We start from the raw sequence: 23,666 nt of genomic DNA on the forward strand, positions 1-23,666 counted from the left end.
GCGTCTCCTCACAGGATTGTTTGTGTGTGTGATGGAGGGATTCCTGCTGCTGTTTTGACTCCTTTACACATTTAATAAGCACTTCATAAGTTCTCAGCTGGTCAAAATACCATCATATGTAGGCTACGCACATACAACTAATGAAATACATGTAATAAAAGCAGACTAATCAGGTTGTGAACATATTTATGCCTTTAGGTTCAGTATCTTTAGGCTCTGTGTTAAAATGTCAATATGAACGCTAAACAGACCAAGCCTAAATGTTTTTTTTGTTTTTTTTTGGTTCGGACCAAACAAACCAAGCGAACCGAACTACAAGCGAACACACCCTTGAAAAAACCTTGCTCCGTGTTCAATCCATGTCAATCAAATGTGCTCCACTGTAAAATTATTTTAGTGTGTATTTAAATAGTAGCCCATCAACCTCCAGGTGCAAGATGTATTAAACAAAAAATAAATACAAAATGGGCAACTTGGGCTATAATAAGAAATAATACCACAGAAAACATTGATTTTGGTAAACCTTGCACTATAATTATGTAAATGAAACAAAGGTTTTATTGACATTACCAGTATGTTTTAAACTTTTAAAATCAATTTCACACGGATTATAATTTACAGCTTATATGATCGATAGAATGATATGATTTCAAATATTTTATAAAAAAGTAGATGTAGGTATTACTGACCTTTAGATTTTATTTCTACATTTTAACAGAACACTTTATTTGGTTTTCTGGACAGACTTTTTTGCTGTTGTTGTTCTCGAAGCTGTGGTTGTGGCAATGATTAGCCTACCCAGCACAAATGTTCAATGTGTTATTTCCCCCATACCACCCATCATTCATTTTTATGCACTAAATATTTGGATTTCTAATCACTGTATTTCTGATAACATTTCAAAAACTCCATCTTTCTTATGCTAATATTCAGCTTAAATGTACTTAACACGTGTTGCATTCTTGCAAAAAAAAAAAAAAAAAAAAATGCTTGGCGCTCATTGGCTCATCGGTTTCTGAATGCAGCACTCATATTCTAGCCAATCAGAAACACAGAGGCGAGTCTTGAAAAATAAAAATCTTATGATAATGGTATCATACATCTAGCTGAAATGACACAAAAAACGATTTGATCTATTTCTCTATAAAAAGGTGACCAGCTATTTTAACTGAAAGGTGGGACTTTCATTGAGTGCCAAGATTTCTAGTACAAGTAAAAGTAAAAAGTATCCAAGTATGCTTTTGAAACGGTTAGGCTACACTTAAACTACATTAAAACCCTTAACACAATCTCTGAATAAGGCTGAATAAAAGGCTTTTCACCATATGTCTAAGTCAGCTAAACAGCTACAATAGAGAACATTTGTGAAGCACCAGTGAATCTCAAAGCTCTTTGTACTCTGGGTTAATTCATGAATGAGAGGCTGAGATTGTTATCACCTGAGCTATACATAACCTGATTTGGCATCAAAACACCTATCCAGAGTGTTTGACTACTGGGAGAAACGAATGTGTATGCATTTAACGGTGCAAGATTTAATGTAATGATTCAGAGGGGTGAAGCAGCATGCTTTCGGCTGGGTAATTAGGTGGCCTGCGTTGAGACTGAGACAGTGCCAGGACACCTCTACTTTTCCCAGCATGGTGAAGTCTTCAGCAACCACAGTGAGTCAGGGAAAGAAGAAAGGAGATGATTCATAGAGCTCTCAATGAAGACGCTTCTTCGTAGAATGCAAGACAGAAATGTTTCTTACACCAGAAGCTGTGAATGTCTGGGGCTGAAACTTGAATTGTTTTCAAAATAGCAGCAAACCACAAACTAAAGGCTGCCTACATAGGTCATGGTGGACTCTACAGATATTTTTAGACATCTCAGAGAAAGAGAGACATGTAAAGAAATAGCTCACCCAAAAATGAACATCCTGACATTATTTATCCTAATGTTGTTCTAAACCTCTATGCTATTTTTGCCACGGAACACAATGATACATTTTAAAGAAACTTTACTTACTGGTTCATAGTAATCACTACTGTCAAACTCTGACCAGGACAAAAAAAAATCCTCCTTTAGAGACCCAAAAAGCGAGAGAGCCCCTAAAGGGACCTTTGCAAAAATAAAAATATACAGGCTTTCGAGTGCTCACAAGAAATTTTTGCGGCAAGAAACTAATCGCATGCTCATGTGTTACAATTTCCAGTTTGCGTTATAGCGTCATTCTTTGTATTGAAGTTTAAAATAGATTGATTAATTCATGCACATCCACATCCATGCTCTTGTTTTCATAGTAAGATGGCAGTGACGCAAATTGTACGAGATACGAAGCAGCACGAGATACGTTTCTTGTGAGCATGTGCAAGTCAGTATATTTTTATTTTTGCAAAGGTCCCTTTAGGGGCTCCGTACAAAACAGTAGTCAATGTGACTTTTGAGGCATATGTTCCAAGTCGTCTGAAACCATACAACAAATGTGCAAATATCATTTATTCACTAAAAACAGTTATCTCTGCCACAGCTCTGAAATGTTATTCTCTATTCAGGCTATACCATGACAAACTCATGGTAGAATCTCCAAAAAAAGAATTCCTGCCAAAACTTTTATCATTTAAAAATTACATAATGTCAGAATTAAAATCAAGAGTGAGGTTCCAAAAGTCTGAAGTTGGATTTTAAATTAAAAAAAAAAAAATTGTGGCTTGCCAAAAATAAAATTTGAGTTGAAAATGTTTTATTATGTTCTTGACACAAAAGTGAAGACAGGAGTACTGTATAACAAATGAACCACTTTCAAAGCGCTTTTATGGTTTTTGTTTGTTATTTTTGGTGTTTGACATGGTCACTATGAAACGTCAAAATTCCCTTTTTGCGTTCCCACAAAAGAAAAAAAAAAGTTTGGAATGACAATTTTGATAAAGATTGACCCTGCTAAGGTTTGTTGAAAATAGTTTCACAGACCTAAAAAAAAATATGAATAAATTGAGAATTGTTTAGAACTGTCTTTTGTAAACCGCCTGGCAACATCTTGTTTATAGACCATGACTGAAGCTGAAAGGAACATTCAGGGTTAACTTCAACTTAATGTCTAAGGACAGCATTTGTGGCATGCTGTCAATTACCAAAGCAATCATTTCAATGTAATGCACTTACTGGAAGCCTAGCAGGCAAGCTGACAGTGGCACGAATCAACGATTAAAATAAACATTAAGTTGTAAATAACCAGGAATATTCCTTTAAGGCTTTGAAGTTATTAAAAACAGCAAAAATCCATTTACATTGGCAAACTTCCTCACTTTCTCCAGTATGCATTAATCATTATTAACACTGCATTTCTGCACTGCACTTAAATATTATAATTTAAAATGTGCTAAAGATGTATGACAATCACTTGAAGAGCAAGATGGCATGCTGTCCTCTAAGGACAGGATGTGACATAATATAAGGAGTTTGGCACTGTACAGCCTTTTATTGCGGTGACATCATATCCAAGGGTTTCAGACACCTCACATAAAGCTTGAAAGAGGTTCACTTCTGCAGTGAGAGCAGAAATTAACAGAAGGCCTTGTTAATTTATATGATCCAGCTCTCAGATCCTTTTGCCCCAAGAGACTCTTGCTGAACATGCAGTACCTCAGCAGGCCATTTCTGAAAATGTGTGAGATCTACACTGAAAATGTATTTGATATGTTTGGCTTTGTTTAGGAGAGGTCAAGAAAGGTTGTAGCACTCAAATTACATTTAGCCAGTCTCAAGAGTTGAATTTGTAAGAATCTCACTGTTTTCCTCTAAGTGCTAAAAGACACATCCTTCACTACAGCTCATTCAAAATGCATGAGTACAAAACGCAAACCTGAGTTCATCCTTTTTTGTAAATGAACCAGAAACATGTTTATGGCTGAAATAATACAATCAAAGTCCTTTTAGACCACCACACACACACACATTTACAGTAAATACACGGACTGACTGTCTCCATATGCCATTTCACAGAGGCACGAACAGTCAGGTCTCTAAAGAACGACTGTAAGACTAATGAGCCCCCTGGGTTATTATAAACAAAAGAAAGCGACGAGAGGACTACCTTTAAAGGTCTTTGAAACATACTGAAATCCTGTGCTTTCAGGGATTAAAAAAAAGTATAGGCTTAAATGAAAAAGTAAATGACACATTTACAGTATTCATTCAATTCCATAGGCAGTGCAAAGTCCCAGAATGAGCAATTCTGTCATGATTAATTATACAAGCATGGAGTCTTAAATCTATTTCAACGGCTTCACTGCTCCTAATGTCCTTGCCAAGAAATGCTACTTCCTTGTCTTTCTGAAATCTGAAATCTCGTCCGCTGCGACCACATTTCACACACAAACCGAGCCTAACGCGAGGGCTGGCATCATATTATTCTCTGTTAAAGTAAAGGGAAGAAAATGAAATGTTTTACCCACACACTTTTCTCAAGCAAGAGGTTGCTAATAAAAATGGTTGCCAAAGGAAGTAGTAAGCATGCTAGTTTTCCAAATGAATATACTATCATTACAAATACTAAGGTGTGATGCTGACATCTACCCTCAGAAAATAATTACCATGGTAGCTTCTGCCAAAATACCAGTTACTACTGTTATTTTTCTACTGATAAAACATAATAAATTAAAGCTTTTATAAATATTTTTTTGGACTACTGTACCATGCATGAAAAGTCCCAGATATCACTAAAATATGTATCCAAAGAAGTCACATTTATTTCTGTGAAAGCCTTAAGCTTGGTAAACAAGCATCTCAATAAAATATGAAACAATGAAATAAATACCTGGTTTCACAGACAAGGTTTAAGGCTAGTCCCAGACTAAAATGCATGTTTAAGCTGTCTTAACTGAAAGCATCTTAAATATATGTCAGTGCCATTGTTTTGCCTCAAGATGAACACCAGTAATGTTTTTTTATGAGGCGTGTTTATAAAAGTTACTTAAATGTCCTCATTTAACAAAGGCCTAATCCTTAATTGCTTAATTTAAGCCCTGTCTGTGAAACCAGGCCTATAAATACAATGTCACATGTCTGTCCTGTCTTGTGCTGCACATGGGTGTTTGTTGTTTTGTGCCATGTGCTCTCCTGTCTATTGTCTAGCCCCTCCCATCTTGTTATCTAATTATTGGTTAATTTGTCCCACCTGTCCTTCTCGTTTCCCTCCTTTGTTTGTTCCTCTATTTAGTCTCCTTGTGTTTGTAGTCTTGTGCTGGTTCGTTGTCCTTGTTGCGTTTCCTGGAGCTCTGTGGTTTTTTTGAGTTTGTTACCCTGTCTGCATGTCATCAATAAATTCCTCTGCATTTGAATCCTCGTCTTATATTCATCCGATACGTGACATACAGAAATATAAAACTATTAAAACAAAATTATAAGTTAATATTCAGTGAACACGTCAAATAACATACTGAAATGTTACATTTGTGACCGAATTCTTCCTTATGATGTACTGATATATTTAAATTGTTTAATATGAACATTGTGTCCGTAATAAACACTGAATAAACAAGTTTTTTGTTTTGTTTTTTACAGTATGAAAATTGTTTCCCCCACTGCTAGACATTTGTCAAAACAAACAGAGCTATGAAACTATTCGTTTGGGCTATTGCTTGTTGATTCTGGCAAACAGCTCAGTAAGCTGACAGGAAACAACGCGGCACTGATTGTCAAGAAATCGACAAACTTCAATTTTATGCGACATTGCATTTTTACACGGTATCTGGAGCTGGCACAAAAGACACTCCGCAAGAAGCTTTTAGATTCGGTTTTATTTATCGGTTTATTCATGACAGTGGTGGCTAATACCACATTTCCATCATTTTACTGCAAACTAACAATAAAGTGGTAGATACAGTACTGTGGTTACCATATAGTAAGGGTACAGCCTCCAGAAAGGCTATTTCTTAAGAATGTTATTTTAAAACCACAAAATGTCAATACTAAAATATAGAGTGGGGTTACAGAAGTCAGCAAAGTGTAAAAATCAAATATTCAGATTTTAAATATCCTTCTTGTCTCTGAAAAGGGTGAGCAGATGTTTTGAGTTCCCTTGATGAGTGAAGGCTGAGCTACAGCCAGTGTTGACTCAGTTAAAATTGCCAGCCTGAGGCGCAACTGCATGGAATATGAACGTAATGAGGAAAGGTCAATAGGTCGTCTTCCCTGTCAACATCATCACTTCAAGAGGACACGTTTTGGCCGCCTCTCAGCCAACCCGACCTCAAATATCCTTGCCATTAGAGAGTTCATACCACCTCCAGCCTGCCTGAGGTACTTTGTATTGACTTGAGCCAGGCTCGAACAATCACACGCTAATGCTAAAACACATATGCCAACATACTGTTGTTTATATTATGTTACATATGCCACATGGAAATCTTTCGTACACAACAAAGAAATGAACCACTTTTGAGAAATGAACAACAAAGAAATGAACTACAAAAAATGGCATGGCTTGCTGCTATGCAGTTCCTAAAGCATTCTGAGTGTTTCTAAAGACTGTTGCTATGTGGTTGCTCGAGTAGTTGATCACAGACCCCACCCTCTTTATGATGATAACCATAACAACAGTTATCACAAGTACTGTCATTATGTATCACTTTATTACAGGTTTATGTCACAGATATAACCACAAAAAAATGATATGGAGAAAAAAATATTTGTTTATAAAGTCTTAAAACTAAATATGTCCGACATTTAATAATTTAGCATACATTTGGGATTTCTTTAAAGAGCAACTCACTATTTTAGGTATTATTAATGCCGGAACATATTGCAAACTGAAGTTTAATACTATTTTGTTTTTCAAATCCATAACTAGAGTTGCACAATTCTGGATAGATTGAAAAAAAATCACGATTTTTTTTGTTTGATACAGATCAAGATTCTTCCACGATTCTGAACAGACAACTAAAGAAAATGCAATTTACTCTGACAAATGTTAATTGCTGCAGTCTATTTAAAATGATTAATGAATCTGAATGAATCATTTAAAAAAAAAAAAAAAAAAAAAAAAAAAACGGTTTGAAAGAATGGTTCAATGACTCTCATAAAAGCTGCCTCCCAATTCAGAGGCTGCATCCTTCGAAGGCCGACTGCATCACAGCAGCACGACGAAGGCTGTTCCAATTCGAAGGCTTCTTTCAATACGGCCTTCCAAATGTATCCTTCGTATCCCGTGAAACTGCGCCAGTGATGACAGGATTTTTTGAGAAGACAGAAGTATTGGGTTTCAACTTACTCAAATATCAAATGATACAAATGTAAAAAAAAAAAAACAAAAAAAAAAAAAACCACCTTTAAAGCGGTTAAAGATATAGTTTATACTCTTTATTAAACACAGAAATGGAGAACATATTCATGGTGAACATATTCAGAAAGTTTGTGAACCCTGTTTTGTTTTCAGAGTTTAATATAACTTTCAAAAAAATCCATATCAAATGATACCATCACTCAATGGCAGCTGTCACAGTTGCTAGGTGACAAGAACAAACCTTCATAGGCTAGGCTGTCCTATTTAATACTACTGGTTCGAGCTTCGTGGCCTTTGAAGTATGCGTCCTTCAAAGGATGCAGCTAAATACTTCACTTGTTTCATTACTGGATGAATCAGCGTTTCTGAACGAATCTCTTGAATGTTAAAAAAAATTATTTGTCATTGAATCATTCAGTCCCTTGTCACCACCTGGTGGTGTAACAATAAAGCACCCTGCTACTTTCAAAAGTTGATTTACTCTATTTTGATCACTTCCATAGACATTAGTTTTTATATTCAAACTATAAACTTTTATCCAAGTTCTTCTGTGATATGAAATTTTGTAACAAATATAACAATACTGTGTAGTTGAAAAGACTGGTGAAGCTGTTTCATACATGACAACTGCTCTCTCTGGGTCAGCGCAGATTTGAATTTTTGTTGTGATCGTATTTGTCAAAGGTTTAATGAACACAGGCGGATCGATGTCATTTAGGAATAAGATTGCGTGGGTGTTTGAATCGACATTGCGATCTTTTAACGATTAATCGTGCAGCTTTATCCATTATCCTGAGCAAAAAAAGTTATAAAGTTAAGAGTTTAAACATTCTTGAACCTCCTCTCCTTCCAAATGCAAAAATCAAAGTTCACAAAGAAACTTCAATCACCTCCAATATCAATATCTCTTAGTGCCAAAAAAGCTTTGCCTTAATACCCATAGGTCTAATACATTGAATCCCAGTAAAACATGTTTGCCTTCATGATTATAATTAGCCAAGAACAGCAAAGACAATTTTGCATTTTGAACTCAGAGGAGAACTCAATGGTCAAGAGTACATTAAGCTGCACAAAACTCATCCAGATTAGCCGTTTGTGTAAGAGACAGGCTGAACTCGAGAGTTTCATTAGCCTTGAAGTGGGCAAAATATCAATATGATGCTCTGTCATTTCTTTTGATGCTGGACCAGTTATGCAGTTCAAAAGAAAGCTCCACCCTTACTTGTATTATGGGCTGGCGGAGCGTTCTATCTACATCACGGTAGTAGTCAAGACAACGCTCCCTCGTGGAAGCCCTCTGGAAGTCTCGTGTGCTGCTGCTGCTGCACGGCGCATACAAATAACAAAGCTCTGGAAGCAACTTGGACAAACTTAACGGCTACAAAAGGCCCCGGAGGACTTAAAAAGGCGGGGATTGAGCACCTCCGTGTTTAACTCTACTCTGTCGTTGATTGATGGCCAATTAAACAGTTAGAGAGTTATTGATCACAGGAGAATGAAGAGCATCCCCAAACAACCTTAAATATGCTGCTTGATGAACCACAGATGGGCTGAGAGCAAGCAGAGCGACACAGGAAATTTTTCATGTTTATGTTCGCCGTTGCCACTGAATAAACCCTATGGAGTAATAATAGTTGGAGAAAAAAATACGCTTTTGTTGCATTACTATTGCGGTATGAGGCAAAGTGCTCGAGTCTATTGAGTATTCAAGCAAATGGTTCATCATTAAAGCGGACAGATCTTACTTAGATCTTGCAGTCTGCGAGTCAAGCCAAAAGCACCTTGGGAAATGCACTCTTATCTCTTCGGGGAGGGGCATTCACCCAAGGCTTTCATAGACTCTAGTGCTCACAATGTGCTGAGAAGCAGTGTCTGCACATTAAAGGCATCTGCTCTCAAGGTCAACAGTACTCCAGCTTTCTCTGGCCACTGACAGCACCTCAGGGAAGAACACGATTAGTCTCTCTGGTGACAGCGCTGATCTTTGGTTCCTCCTGCTGACCGCATCCTTTCTGAAGGGCGTCGCAACGCTTGCAGGAAGGAGCAGGTGTTGGAGCCCAGGATAGGACCAAAGGGCTCTGGAGAAGGCATCCGTTAGCATTCACGTTCATTTCAAAAATGCTCTTTTAACATTTCTGGGTTTCTCAGAAGTGGAAGTCATCATAGTTGAGAAAACTTCTATAATTGTTAACGGAAACTACAACAAATAACTTTTGCATTCCCATTTGCCCCAACAGCAAAAGAAAACATTCACAATAGAGTTTCCATCCTATTTCTAAAAATAGAGTCACTGATTACATTGATCAGAACAGAGAAAGATCAGCTGTTGTATTAGGGTGCTTTCACACTAGCATCCAGGTTTCATTGGCGTCAGAGTTCGGTTCTTTTGAATGATGTGAATGCTGTTTTCAGAGTTCAGCAAACCGTACCCGAGTCTGAATAAAAAAGGTTGTCTGAGGTATGAACTCCAGTATGGTTCATTGCTAATATGCCATCCTTCTAAATCGCGAAAGAGAACTGTTATTGATGACGTACAATTTGTTAAAACTGTGTTTGATTGCGTTCTCACTCGCTTTCCTGACAAGTGTGACTGACACTGCAAGCAGAGAGAATGTGGCCATTAGCAGAAATGGACTCCTGCATTCTTTAGAGCATTTGCAGTACTTTAGTGGCAGATAGACACAAGTGGCGTTATGTGCTGACACTTTGAAAATGAAACCAAAAGGTTCAAAAATCAAAATATAAAAATGAGGTGAGCAACGCTATGCATTTTGTCGCCTTCTCCTGCGTCGTTGTTACCAAGCAACAAGCTGCTGCTGCTTTGATTATGCAAATGCACCGTGGTTTGGATCCAAATAATATAATGTGAACACAATCCAGGAGGAGGGAGCAATCGAACCTAGTATGAAAGCACCCTTGAAACACTTGTGCAGCAGTGTTAACTAGTTTTCTGTAATTTAATGCAAAGGTAATACAACACAAAGTATATTGGAATAAATGTTCATATTTAAAAAAAAAACTTGGAACTGTGGAAACACATCATCCCAGTCTGTCCCAATCTTTGCTATCCTGCCCTGTGATGAAAGACAACAGACAGGGGGAAAAATCCATTTCACATCTTTTAAGACATTCCAAAAATAAATACAGCACTCATAAACATCTACTATAGTATAATGAAATCAGGCACGTGCAGGGGGGGGCCCTGCCCTTTTTCAAAATTAATCAATAGTGCCCTTCTCAAACAAATATCAAAGATAATATTGTGGTCAATAAAACAAAATGCATTTGATTATATTTAACATGACAATGTACAAAACTAAAGTAGCCTAAATTCACGTTTATTTTTACGTTTCTGTCAATCTGAGGTCGGTGTCTTTGCCACAACGCGTTGCTATAGGTCACGTCACTTATGTCAAGTTGTGCGTCTTGCTTCGGACGAGGGTCTAAAACTCCGGAGTAGTGTGTGTACACGGCAGGCGTGACCATAGCAAAAGTTATGTGTTTTAAAATGAAAATGCACTAAACGTATGTATTCCACAGTCTGCTCAGGAACCGATGCTCTCAAACCAAATATATAGTTATTTTGGTAAGTACATGGCTATTAAAGTCACTTTTTATTTAGTCTATGCATATTGATACACCGTTTACCGTTTGATCAAACTATCATAGTTGGTTAAATGAAGCCCAGGCCTACAGGCCTATTATGTGAAGTGTAGGCAGACAACAACATGTGAAATGGTGACCTGAAAGGACTTTAACATTTTTGATAATTAGGCAGCAATAGTATAATAGTACAGTAGCCTACTATAATAGTAGTCTCTTATGTGCATCAAGCCTGCATTTATTTAATCAAAAAATACAGAAAAATATTATTACAATTTAAAATAATGGTTTTCTATTTTAATATACTTTAAAAAATATAATTTATTTCTATGATGCAAAGCTGGATTTTCAACAGCCATAACTCCAATCTTCAGTGTCACATGATTTTTCAGAAATCATTCTAATATTCTGATTTATTATCAATGTTAGAAACAGCTTTTTTTTAACCTGTGATACTTTTTTCAGGATTCATTGATGAATAAAAAGTTAAAAAGAACAGTATTTAATTAAAATAGAAATTCTTTTATAAGTCTTTACTGTCACTTTTGATAAATTTAGCAGCACATCCTTGCTGATTAAAAATAGCCTAATTTCTTTAAAAAAAAAAAAAAAAAGAAAGAATATTACTGACCCCAAACTTTTGAACTAGTGTATATTGGTACAACATATTTCTATTTTAAATAATGTTCTTTTTTTTAACTTCGAATCCTGAAAAAAGTATCAAAGGTTATAAGTATATTATAATAGAAAACCATCATTTAAAATTGTAGTAACATTTCACAATATTACAGTTTTTTTTCTTCTGTATTTTAGATCAAATAAATGCAGCCTTGATGAGCATAAAGGGCTTCTGTCAAAAACATTAAAAATAGTAGTGTCCAAACTTTTGGCTGGTACACATATAATATATACACACACATATTTATATATTATATATATATATATATATATATGTCCCTTTTTTACATTTGAGCCCCTGCCCCAAAAACCACCACGTCACCCCTTTAACAGAAGTCTACAAGTGTTTAAGTGAAGCGAAAGGGCACATTTCCGAGATCTGATGCAGTCTGATGGGAGACTTCCCCCACCCCAAAGGTTCGTGTCACACTTTCTCATTTTCTCTGCCTCGCCTTTCTTTCCCTATTTGCATTTGACACTTATGGAGAAGACATATATAGCACCGCGAGATAAGAAAAGACCACATTTGTCATCAAATGGAACATGCTCTTGGATTATGGAAAGCCAGCTGCTGTTGACTTACACTGTTTGCCTTTTCCTCATCTCTGTTACACCATTTCATGCCTCTCCATTCATCAAAATCAAATACGGCTCAACGTATACTATATACAGTATATGTGTAGAAACTGTGTGAGTGGTAGAAATATACCCTCTATTTAAAAAAAAAAAAAAAAAAAAGAAAACAGGATAAGGCTGTTGTAAAAATTGCAATGTGGCCGGCAAAGAGTGAAATGAAACAACAAAAATGGATTTAATTACATTCTGCTTCAGAGCGCTTGTTGCGACTCCAAAATAACACTGCTCTCAGACATTAATCTGTTCTAATCTTTCATTTTTCTCTGAAATTTTCTATTGCTTGATTTTTTTGGTTCTTGTACATCATGAAAAGTCATTGGTTAGTATAACAGAGACCTCTCTTTACATCCATCATTTGACTTGATATCTTTCAAGTAAAAGGGCAAACATCGTTTTCCACATTTCTTTTTCCTTTTTAGCACATCACCATGAAAATAGTCCAAATACCGTATAGTGACAATCTGGTATGCAGTTCAAGGCTTAAATAACATTCAACTTTAAATATTAAAGTTGAATTGATTTAAACCTAACAAAAGACAAGACCACCAAAATGCTAGCTTCATCCTAATTGCAATAATCCAAAGAATTTGAGTAAAATCACATCTCTGGGGTCTGAGAGGCCTGTGAAAAGCTTCTTACCCACATAAGAAAGCCTCAGTTTACTGCACCCCAGAACCCAACCCTTCCAGTGAACAACCAAGCACACTCACACCAGTGCCAAAAATCTCAGAGACAAGCCCACCACAAAATTCAACCACAAAAATCCCCTGCCTCTTTCTCACACAGAAAGAAAAAACAGCAAACCCATTACATATCTCTTTTTCCAAAGAGCTGGGAACAAACAAGAAACCATACTTTACTGCGAGTTGACTGCATGACTGGGTTACTGTACTTTCAGATTGTGCACTGAATTTGATGAAGCTGAAGTATGCTGTATGTAACATGAATACATTCCTGTATATACTATCCACAATTGTTGTTAAGTACAATTTAACCACAAATAAACAACTTTAGGATTGCAGGTCTGTTCTGATAAAATCATTGGGGTTTTTTTGCCATCAAAGCTAAATGCACATAAGAAAATGCAATAAACTATGTAACAGTGCTTAGTTAGGACAGCAAAATCAATGTGGGCTTATCAACATTTAAAATAAAGAAACCGTTTCCAATTTCATGTCTTTGGTTGTTGAATTTACTCGAGTTGTTTCAAACCTGTATGAATTTCTATCTTCTGCTGAACACAAAAGATGACATTTTGGAGAATATCGGTAACCAAACAGTTGATCGACCCAATTCGTTTTTAAGTGAACTATTCCTTTAATAATGTTGCATATTAACAGCATGTATGACGGTATGTATTTCTGTGTTAAAAAAAATAAAAAAAACAGTATTAGAATAAGAATATTTTGGTTTACTTTGCTACAATAAATAATTTTGGTACTGTATTGGGTCAACATAAAATCCTGAAACAAGACCAATAGAGCCACTAACACAGGCTAAAGTATAAAACACACACACACACACACACACACACACACACACACACAACAAACATAATGTGCTGATTCCTTTTGTCTACAGACTGATGAAAACCCTCCTGTCGGGTCAACGGTAGCTGATCTCCCTGAAGGCAGCACATTGTTCATGGAAGAGCTATATTCTGTCTCTTGTGTTCTCTCTGATGAAGACTGACAGGGCGACCTTTATTTTTGACCGGATTATGTTTCAGGGGAAAGACAAGTTGGCTTTTTATATATATATATAGGAAAATTCACAGTCAGCATGTTTCTCCCTGGCGAGAGCACCTTGTGTGATCTTCGGACTAACAATGTCTGTGAGCACATGTGCTTCCATAATTTCCCCTCCATCCAATTTACATTTCCTCATCTTTACAAGTCTGGAGAATGAGAAAGTTCTTGTCTGATCTTTTTTCACTCGGAAGCGAAGCTGGATAAGTGTCCTTGACAAATTAAACAGAGCATGCAAAGATGGTGCAGGGCATTTTTCATGACGCCATGATGTAAAAAAAAAAAAAAATGCTTCATTTGAAGGGACGTTTGAATAAATGGAACTGTATTTCTGTCACTTTACCTCATCTTAATTTGTGTGAAATCCTTCTCTAATGAATTCACAAGAAAATACCTTCTTAATTCAGTTCGCTAACATAGTGTTTCCTAAAGCAGGACTAAAAACACAACATTTAACAAGTTAGCCCTCTGCTCAGTCCACAGAGAAGAGGAGGGAAAACAATATTAGCCAAGTGAGAATTTTTTTTACGGTGCTCTCAGGATATCATCAGCGGTCCCCAGCTGGGCTCTATGGTGATGATTACTCTAAGACCTCCAGAAGCGCAACCCAACTTTCCCACAGTCATGTTTCCCACAGCCAAGACCTACCTTCCTTCTCTTACTCTCTTGACACAATGTAATACAAATCTCGGCAAGCCCAAACTGGTCAATGCAAACGTGTTGTGGGTAGACTAGGTCAGTGTTTCCCAATCTTTTTTGTTTTATGGTCATCCATACCAAATGCAGCCCAAAATGAGTTAATTTCAACTGATATTACACTGGACATAATTTATCATCATTACTAATATTATTAAAATGGTTATTAAAATCATGTGTACATCAAATCAATTATGCATTATTTTTAAACCTATAAGCTTACATCCTTGAATTTCTGTTTTATAGGTTCAGTAAAGGAAAAAATCCAAGTTCCCCTGGGCTGCACGCATCCCTGGTTGGGAAACACTGCACTAGACGATTGTGATTCTGTAACTGTAATTATGTCCAGGCATTGACAACAGGTTAATGTGCTATTTGATGTTATTATAATATGCAACATTCTTTGTTTCATTCCTTTTTCAGTATGAATGTGCTCAAAAACAATGACAACACAGTAAACAAAGGTTTGCAATAAATTTCCCCCATTAAAAAGATGCAACAAATAAATCTTTATATGCATATCCACACTGATTCTTATGTAGAAACACATAAGCTGGGTATTTAAGAAATGCTCAAGACTTCATTTTTGTTGTGGGAGAAGTAGCCTAACAAAGAGTGATTATTTAAGAACCTGACAATGTGGCATTTTGCTGGCTTGTAAATATATATATAAAACAAGTGTTCATTATGAACATAAATGTAGAACGTTTCATAATTATTAAAGCTTTAAACGTCAAGTAAAGCTGTACTTCTTTCTTTGTATGGCTACAATGGGTAGCCAAGACAAGTGCAAGATGTGTGATGGGAGGAGAACACGATTATTTGTGCACGTTCTTTCCAACTGAGCTGACCACGACTACATGATTTATCTCATTTTATATATCTGCACACAACAAATATGCCCTGCACCGTTCAATGATCGCCAGAGCTCACTGTACTTCGCAAAGCTGTCAGAAACACTGCCAATGCAGCAAGAACGGATGAATGTCGCCGCGTGGAAATGTGCGCGTGTCTACTTCATTCAAGCTGATGCTCACGGAAATGTAACATGCGATACAGGGTGCAATATTCAACCTTATTTATTAGTTTAAAGCCTATGGCTTACATTTCTGGTCATTTTGAATTACACAAACCCTTGGTTTTCTGTAGCCTTCATATTTGTTGGAACAGTGTCTTGCTCGCGCCGTGAGTCTCGTGCTCGCAGAAACATGTCAATCAAACTTACTGCACGTTCAAGTTCTTAAATAGGTTCTTCACGTCTGTTTCTTCGAGGTCTGGTTATTAAAAGTAGCAATAATAACGCAACTTGGATCAAATGACATATTTCGCATACAAGTGAACACCGTGAAATATTATATTGTTGTTATTCGTGAAACCACATCACAAAAGGAGCCGGCTGCTGGGTGTAAAGCAATTACGCCCTGCTTACACATGGCTTTATCAGTCGCAACTGAATACGTTTAAACATTAATTCAACTCACCAATGAAGGTAAATCCGGACGAAAACAAGCAGATCCATGTGAGTACAAGCCCGGATCTCCAGCGGACAAAGGGACCCAGGTGTAACGGCATCTTTATCACCTTCTTGTTCAAGTTTAAGTCAGTAATATCAACTGAATGAGCTGCGAGGAGTATCTGCTTTATGGCTGGGTTTAGTTTTTGCAATATTACACCGATCAGCGCATTTATAAGTCCTTTTTCAACACGTATCCTCTTCCTGTACCTTGGCCATCAGTGCGTCTTCGTTGCTCAGAGACAGCAGCGCATCACAGGTGTGGTAAATAAAGACGCCACTCTAATTTCTTCAGCTCACTCACCCACATACACACTCCAGACGTGTGAAGAGAGAGAGAGAGCGCAAACGTCCTCACTCTTATTCGTCTTCTCACTCTCCGCTGCAGAATACTTGCTCCGGTAAAGAGAACGGTGTATATTGGCTTCAGCGCGCGAACATCTGCTGCTACAGCAATGCAGGAGTGAGGAGACGCGATGTATAGAGCAGTGAGGGAGCAAAACCCGGAGCGGAGTCCGGCCCCTTCACTGGAACGGAGTGTGGAGAGCCTTGGATACGACGCGTCATGTAAGTGAACAAGAGATTTAAACCGCTTAGTGTTTTAAACAGACGAGAGCGGGGCAATTTGTCACACTTTTACGAAAGTTTTATAACGTTTAGTCGTGGCTGCAAAAAATCGTGGTAAAGCCAAAACAAATAAATAAAGTTCATTAAACACGTTGCCATTTTGTGTTAAATGGATAGTTCACTCAAAAAAGAAAATTCTGTCATCATTTACTCACTCCAAGTTGTTCCAAACCTGTATGCATTTCTTTCTTCTGCTGAACACAAAAGAATATATTTTGAAGAATGTTGGTAACCAGACAGTTGATGGACCCCATTGACTTCCATAGTATACAAAAATACTATGGAAGTCAATGGGGCCCATCAACTGGTTTGGTTGCCCATATTCTTCTAAATATCTTTGTTTGTGTTCAGCAGAAGAAAGAAATGCATACAGGTTTGGAACAACTTGGAGTGAGTAAATGATGACAGAATTTAAATGTTTGGGTGAACTAACCTTTTAACAGCGCATGTTGTCACACTGCTGTGTGTGATTTTACTAATAGAATAGTAGCATGAAACTATTCTAGGCTTGTCAGCTCAAAAATGATCAAACACAAAATACACAAAACAGTAAATATTTAAGAAGGATCTGCACAAATGTTAAATCATTGTTTTAGCCCACAAAATAATAATTTGTTGGCTATAGATGTATAGCCCTATCATATTTTAAACATTGTATACTTTTAGTTGTTTGACATCAAACCTTATAGTTACTGACATACGGCCCTTGTGATAACTTCCCTGTGCATATTTACAGTATATTATCCCATCAAATGAACAATCATTGAAAAAACATAACTCCTTTTTATCACTTCATGAAATGTTTTTTTTAGGCTATACCAAGTGCATTATAGGTGACATTTTAGATTTACAAATATGCTATCTGTCTATTATTGCCAATGGCTAGTAGTTATAGGCATTGTCAGATTAAGAAGGCTTCAGGTTTTAATGTCCCTAGCCCCCAATTCTATGTGTTTTGTATGATTACACATGAAATTTAAATCAAAAAGAGCTTAGCGCTTTCCACCCATCCAACCATTATCCTATTCCATATATCTGGATCATGAATTTGAGATATTTCTCCAGATTAAAGAGGCCATTGTAAGTGCTATGACACTGAATGTAATAATTTCATTCTATTGCACGTCATAATTAGATTCAGTCTTAACCAGCAGGCCTTGTCAAAGGTTTAGTTCACCCAAAAATTACTTTCCAAACACAATCATATATATATATATATATATAGCCAGACAAGTAATTGGCGATGTCATTTTTGTAAAGAAAAACTACGCGCCTCACGTTTTGGTAGTTTATACTGAGACGATAACGGTATCGTTTTCAAAAACTTATATTCAATACTTTGAAACTCATTTTTAAAAGTTTGCGTTTTCAGGCCACCAAAACGCTATTGTTGTGTGAATGAACGGCCAAAACGCTTAAAAAGTTTTTAGTTTTTAAACGAAAACTGTGTCGAATAAACAGCCCCTTACTATCATCCCAATGCCTCTGGATCAAGTTCAATTTGTGTCAAATTAGAGACTTCAGAGCAAAATAGCTAATTATCAATAAGGGCCTCTGAATTGTTTGCATATTGATCTCATGCTCATTGACTGAAATGAAAACAACACTTGTGTTAAGTTGGCAAACATGCAGCAAATACTGTACTTCTACATCTGGGTCTTTTGAGATGAGTATGATTAAAGATTTAGAGACACCACATTCATAATGAATCGTACATGCCGCAGAAGCTATAGCCATTGATCAATAACAGCATTCAATGCTTTGCCAGCAGCCTGTTCTTTAAGGTGTTTTGCATCCATTCAGTCGATGTTTGTATCAAAGTAAAAGTTACTTCAGCCTTGATGTACTTTTCAATATTTTTCAAGATAGGCTTCTCTGAATTAGCATTATTTATCTGCTCCCCAAAGCAATTAGCTGTAAGGTACGAAGCGGTCAGGATGACTCTTTCTATTCAGTGGCTGCAAATCCAATTTTCGCCCAACCTCTGCCTAAGATATTTCATTGCGGTAACTAGGGCAGCATTCGATAAACAAAATTACATAATTGCTTAAATATAGTACTCTATTTAATAGACATGCCATTGCTCACCCAATTAAATTGAAGAAACATCTAAAATGTGTTATTCTGTCTTTGTTTCTTATTCTTTAGTGCCAACATACACATTTATAAATTTATTCTGAGAGTCACAGAGAACAGGAACAAAAACAATGCTAAATACAAATAATAAAATACCATTAACTATGTAATCATGCATAGTTAGGATTGCAAAACAAATAGGCTTACCAAGTTTTCAAAAGAAAGAAAAAATATTTCTTTATTGACGCCAAAGGTATGCGTCAAATAAAGCCATACAGCATAGCAAAATAGAAAAATTTACATTTTACTTGCTATAGCTTCATCATCTTAAAAAAAAGTCAAAATCGACCCAGAATACATTACATAAATTTTTTTTTAAAAAAACATTTTCTCAGTGCATTTTTGAGTGTCTTAGCACAATAAAGAAGCTGTGTTTGTTTTCCACTCAGTACATTTGAAAAAGTGTTTTACAAATTGTTTAAAAAAAAATCTTTAATTACACTAAAAAGACTACTGTACCAGGGGAAAACACCCACAGCTTTGGGCCTATGTAACATTTCCTTGCTAAAGCAGGAATATATATTCAACAAAAAAGAACACCCACAGTAACACACACAGGGGTTTCCATGTTTAATGGGAAATTTCCATAGACATTATGAGTTTTATACTGTACAAATTGTTTATTCTCCCCTAACCCTAAACATACTCATCATAGAAAACTTTCTGCATTTTTTAGATTTTCACTAAAACATCACTTATTATGATTTATAAGCTGTTTTCCTCATGATGACCAAAAATGCCCCCAAATGTATTTGGATATTGCCATCTTGGTGGGGAAATCTTGTCCCCATAGGGTTTACCTGAAACACACTCACACACACACACACACACACACACACACACACACACACGCGCGCGCGCACAGAGTAAACCTTTAAGCAAATTAGCTGCATCATATCATCTTCCACTGTGCTCACAGCCTCTCAGTTTGAACTTGTGTTTTATCAAATTAGATTTCAGCGCCACGATGCAGCGGCTGAGAGACTGTGCGATCATAATAGCTAGTCAGTGGATTTCATATTGTAGTGAAAGTCACTTAACCAGACTGCAGGAAAATGATGGGTTTGAATTTGCATACTTCCCTTTTACTCTCGTTGTGTGCCATCCTCAAATTAGCATGGGTAATGTGTAACTGCACATTAGCATAGCATGCGTAATGGCATATCAGTGTTAGATTAAATTCCAAAAGATAAAAAAACAAAAAAAGAACGCAGCAGAGATGCGAATACAACCACCAGATAGTAGATTTATATGCAGCCTGACACAGATTATTGCTGCATGGACATTAGCATTATTTGCATAGAGTCAGCCACATGCACAGATAGACCACAACTGTCCTTTTAGCCTCTGACTATAAGTTCTGGGAGACACATCCACGTCTCCCAGACCCTCCTTCATTGGTGACAGCCAGCCAATGATTGTGTTTGCCCTAAACTTCAGCACTGTTTGTCACCACTGTGACATTAAACAACTATTAAAACATCTCAATACAGCCAGCCTAACATAGTCACTAATGTTAATAGCTTAAAGCAACACCAAAGCACTTTTCCTCTTCGGTCGCCCTACAGGTTGGAAGCGGAATTGTCCATTACCGCTGTCGTAAAAAAATTAGCCTACTGCAGCCTCGCACGCACGCACTCTTGTTTATCCAGCACCAGCTTTGGAAATAACGATGTCCACAGACAAGTTAGAGTATGTTGTATGATTTTATGAAAGTATGATGTATTGCGACATCAGAAATGAAGAAAAACAAAATAATGACATTGCTTGCTATTTTTTTGCTATTGTAACGCTTGCCATAAAGTAAGTCAAATTTGTAGTTTCTTATGTCTCAATCGAACTACAGATCCGCTACTTGATCTGGCAAACTTGCATAGTGTGGTTATAGCCGATAGAGGGTTGCAAAGCGAATGCAGAAGTGCCGTTCACTCTGTTACGAGTTGAACCACTGAAATGATTTTGGAAACATTAAGGTACAAAAGAATCTTCGGTGTTGCTTTAACAACGTAAAATAGCATTGTGCAAGGTCAGAAATGCAGCTAAAATAAAAAGAAATGCCCCAAAATTCAAGGTATGAATTTTCCTTGTAATGAGTTCTTGTATTTTGTCGATAACATAATATAGTTAAGCAATATAACATGAGCAAAAGTGCTATTTTATCGAATATCAGCACGGTTGTAAAATGTGATATACATTTTATACAACGGTTCCATAAATAATATAAGTTGATTATATAAACTGGCCCTTTTTAATTACAAAGTTGTCAATTTTGACTGTTTTTGCTCTATTTTGCCATCAAAATTAGTTCCAAACAAAGCAAAAAAGTTGCATCTCCCAGCAACACACAGCAGTGTTTCGTTCTTGAATGATTCACCATTTTTGAATGAATTGGGTGAGTCAATGATTCAATGACCCATTCATAAAGTCAGTGGACACTTGCTTCTTTCATGAATGAATCAGCCGGTTTGAACCAATCGGTTTAATTAATGATTCAATGATTCACTTATTACGACTTGCCGCCACCAACCTGGCGGATTTAGTTTAATGTATTCCCAAGTTCATTGTTTCCCAACACTTCATATTTAAAAATGTTATATTTAGAACATTAATCTCATAACATTATTTAGACAATTGTAGATGGATTTTTATAAATCGTTGGATAGATTTTGTTGTTACTGATTTCATTGAATTGGTATAACAGCCCTATAGTCTATAGTGTTAAATAATGTTATGTAATTAAAAGATGATCAACAATATGTAACTTTACTTTTCATAAATAATTAGGCTATAAGAAGGGTGCCCTTTTTTCGCAGGAGCACCTGCTCCCCAGAATGTCTGTGCATGGCCCTGCATAGAGTAATAACAAAGCGCTAATATATACAATTCTATAAATATTTTCTTCATTGCTGTCATTATGAAGAAGTTTCAACACCATTACATCTCAGAGGGCATGCAATTTCCCAGTATCCAATAACAAAAGACCTCTAAGAGATCGGTGGTGCTCCAACATGCATTGCCTTGATCATGGCTGCTCTAGAGTACTTTTGAAGTCTGGAGATTGCTGATGAGACCACTTTCCAATGTCCCATCATTCTCTGCTTCAGCAATTTCTCACTTTCACAGATATATACATGGAAGAATTTGACATACATACACAAAAGGGAAGAACCTGTGTACAACAATCAATGGAAGATCATGCTAAGAAATTACTAAATGATTTGTTTATATACTAAATTACAATTCAGTTGTTGTTTGTGGGTTCTTGTCTCACTATGTGGTTCCCTAATCCTGTCTGATCAACATACAGAAGAATCAATACTGATATTTGACATTTTCCATCACTTGAGGTGCTCACACAGGGTCCAGAATTGATGTGTAAAGTGTAAATTTACAGGCCATAAATATTGCCCACCAATGAACTATGTTCTGGATTAATTACTAAATAACTCTAACTTTATTTGTAACTGCAATATAATGCGACTTCAAGTATAAGCCTTCCACTGTAGTAAAAAAGAAAAAAGAAAAGTTGTTTTCCTTATTTGTATGCAACCCCTTGGTCTCTGACAATCTGTGCTCTACCTGGGCTGAGGATCTTAACATGGAGATAGAGACTGAGACTTGGCAGTCGGTTCTGAAACGCCTTCACATGTCATCTGATAGCATTTGCCATGGGGTTATACAATGTAAAATAGTCCACAGAGTGCACTGGTCTAAAAGTAAATTAACCAATATTTACCCTGGCATTAAACATCATTAAACTAGAAAGAATTAAACACTCCCTTTGTGGTTCCAATAAAAAAGAAATTAGAAAATTTGTTTTCCCATTTTAGAGCATGTTTAATTAGCTGGATGCTGTCTCCATTGACGGAATGAATCCCTGCACTGCACCATTATATGTCTGTAGCACACAGCAGCATGCCGATGTTTAGTTTTAGTTTTTAGGTTTTTTTTTTAGTTTCCCCTGCTATCTTAATCTCATCTTAATCTCATAGACCTAGCCAACACTTTGTTTTTGTAAATGTCTACATTGCGATGTGCAGTTAATTTGTATTATATTGCTTTTTGTGCTCAACTTGTTATTCAGGTAGGGTCTGTGTGCGATGGTAACTAACTGTCAGTAAAGTATAGACAGCCTGTTTAACCTTTGTATGGTGTTCGGGTCTGTAGGTTTTTTCAAACTCAGACTCATTGGCCTTGGCTCATTTTCTGTGAAGAATATATATCTGAACACATTTTGCATGACCCCACACTGTACACCCCTCCTATACATTTATATTACACACAGGATGTTCGGGTCCACTGGACCCGGGGCTAATAAAAGTGTGGAAATTGTAGGTCCTGTGTACCTTTACAGGGCTTGCTGTTATTGTGTGTGTGTGCGTGCGTGCGTGTGCGTGTGTGCGTGCATGCCTGTGAGAGAGAGATTGTGTGTAAGTGTGAGAGAGTGAGTGCAAGAGTGAGTTTTGTGTTTCTACCCCTGCCGTTCCCGCACAGGGTTGCAATTCTTAAATGTGATCTAACAAAGGTAAAGAGAAAATATTAACCATATATGCTGTTTATATTGCTTGTAATTGGGATGAAGTAAACATCTGTTGAGTATTTTAACATAAGATTTTTGATTGTGTTGAATTAAAAACCCCAAAATGCAGCAGGTCCAACAGACCCACGAACACTGGCTGAATAACAAAAATATGAACACCACACAAGGGTTAATATCTACAAACTCTTTGTTGTGATGCTCCCCCAGCAGACATTCTACTGACTA

General features: G+C 36.7%; 1 protein-coding gene across 4 annotated transcripts in view; it reads right to left on the minus strand.

The window, feature by feature from the left end:
* The window catches only part of unc5a (unc-5 netrin receptor A), a 185,143-nt gene extending 168,471 nt beyond the window's left edge, over positions 1-16,672 (minus strand). For 2 of the 4 annotated variants that reach the window (XM_079891980.1, XM_079891979.1), the window contains exon 1: positions 16,107-16,671. In XM_079891980.1, the coding sequence (XP_079748106.1) occupies positions 16,107-16,197 (91 nt within the window). In that variant the 5' untranslated portion in view covers positions 16,198-16,671. Of the gene's footprint in view, positions 1-16,106 lie in introns of all 4 variants that reach the window. The other 2 variants (XM_079891978.1, XM_079891981.1) reach the window with 2 other exon arrangements.
* Between the last annotated feature and the right edge of the window lie 6,994 nt (positions 16,673-23,666).

This window comes from Squalius cephalus (assembly GCF_949319135.1).
Source record: "Squalius cephalus genome assembly, chromosome: 14".
NCBI classification, from domain to species: Eukaryota; Metazoa; Chordata; class Actinopteri; order Cypriniformes; family Leuciscidae; genus Squalius; species Squalius cephalus.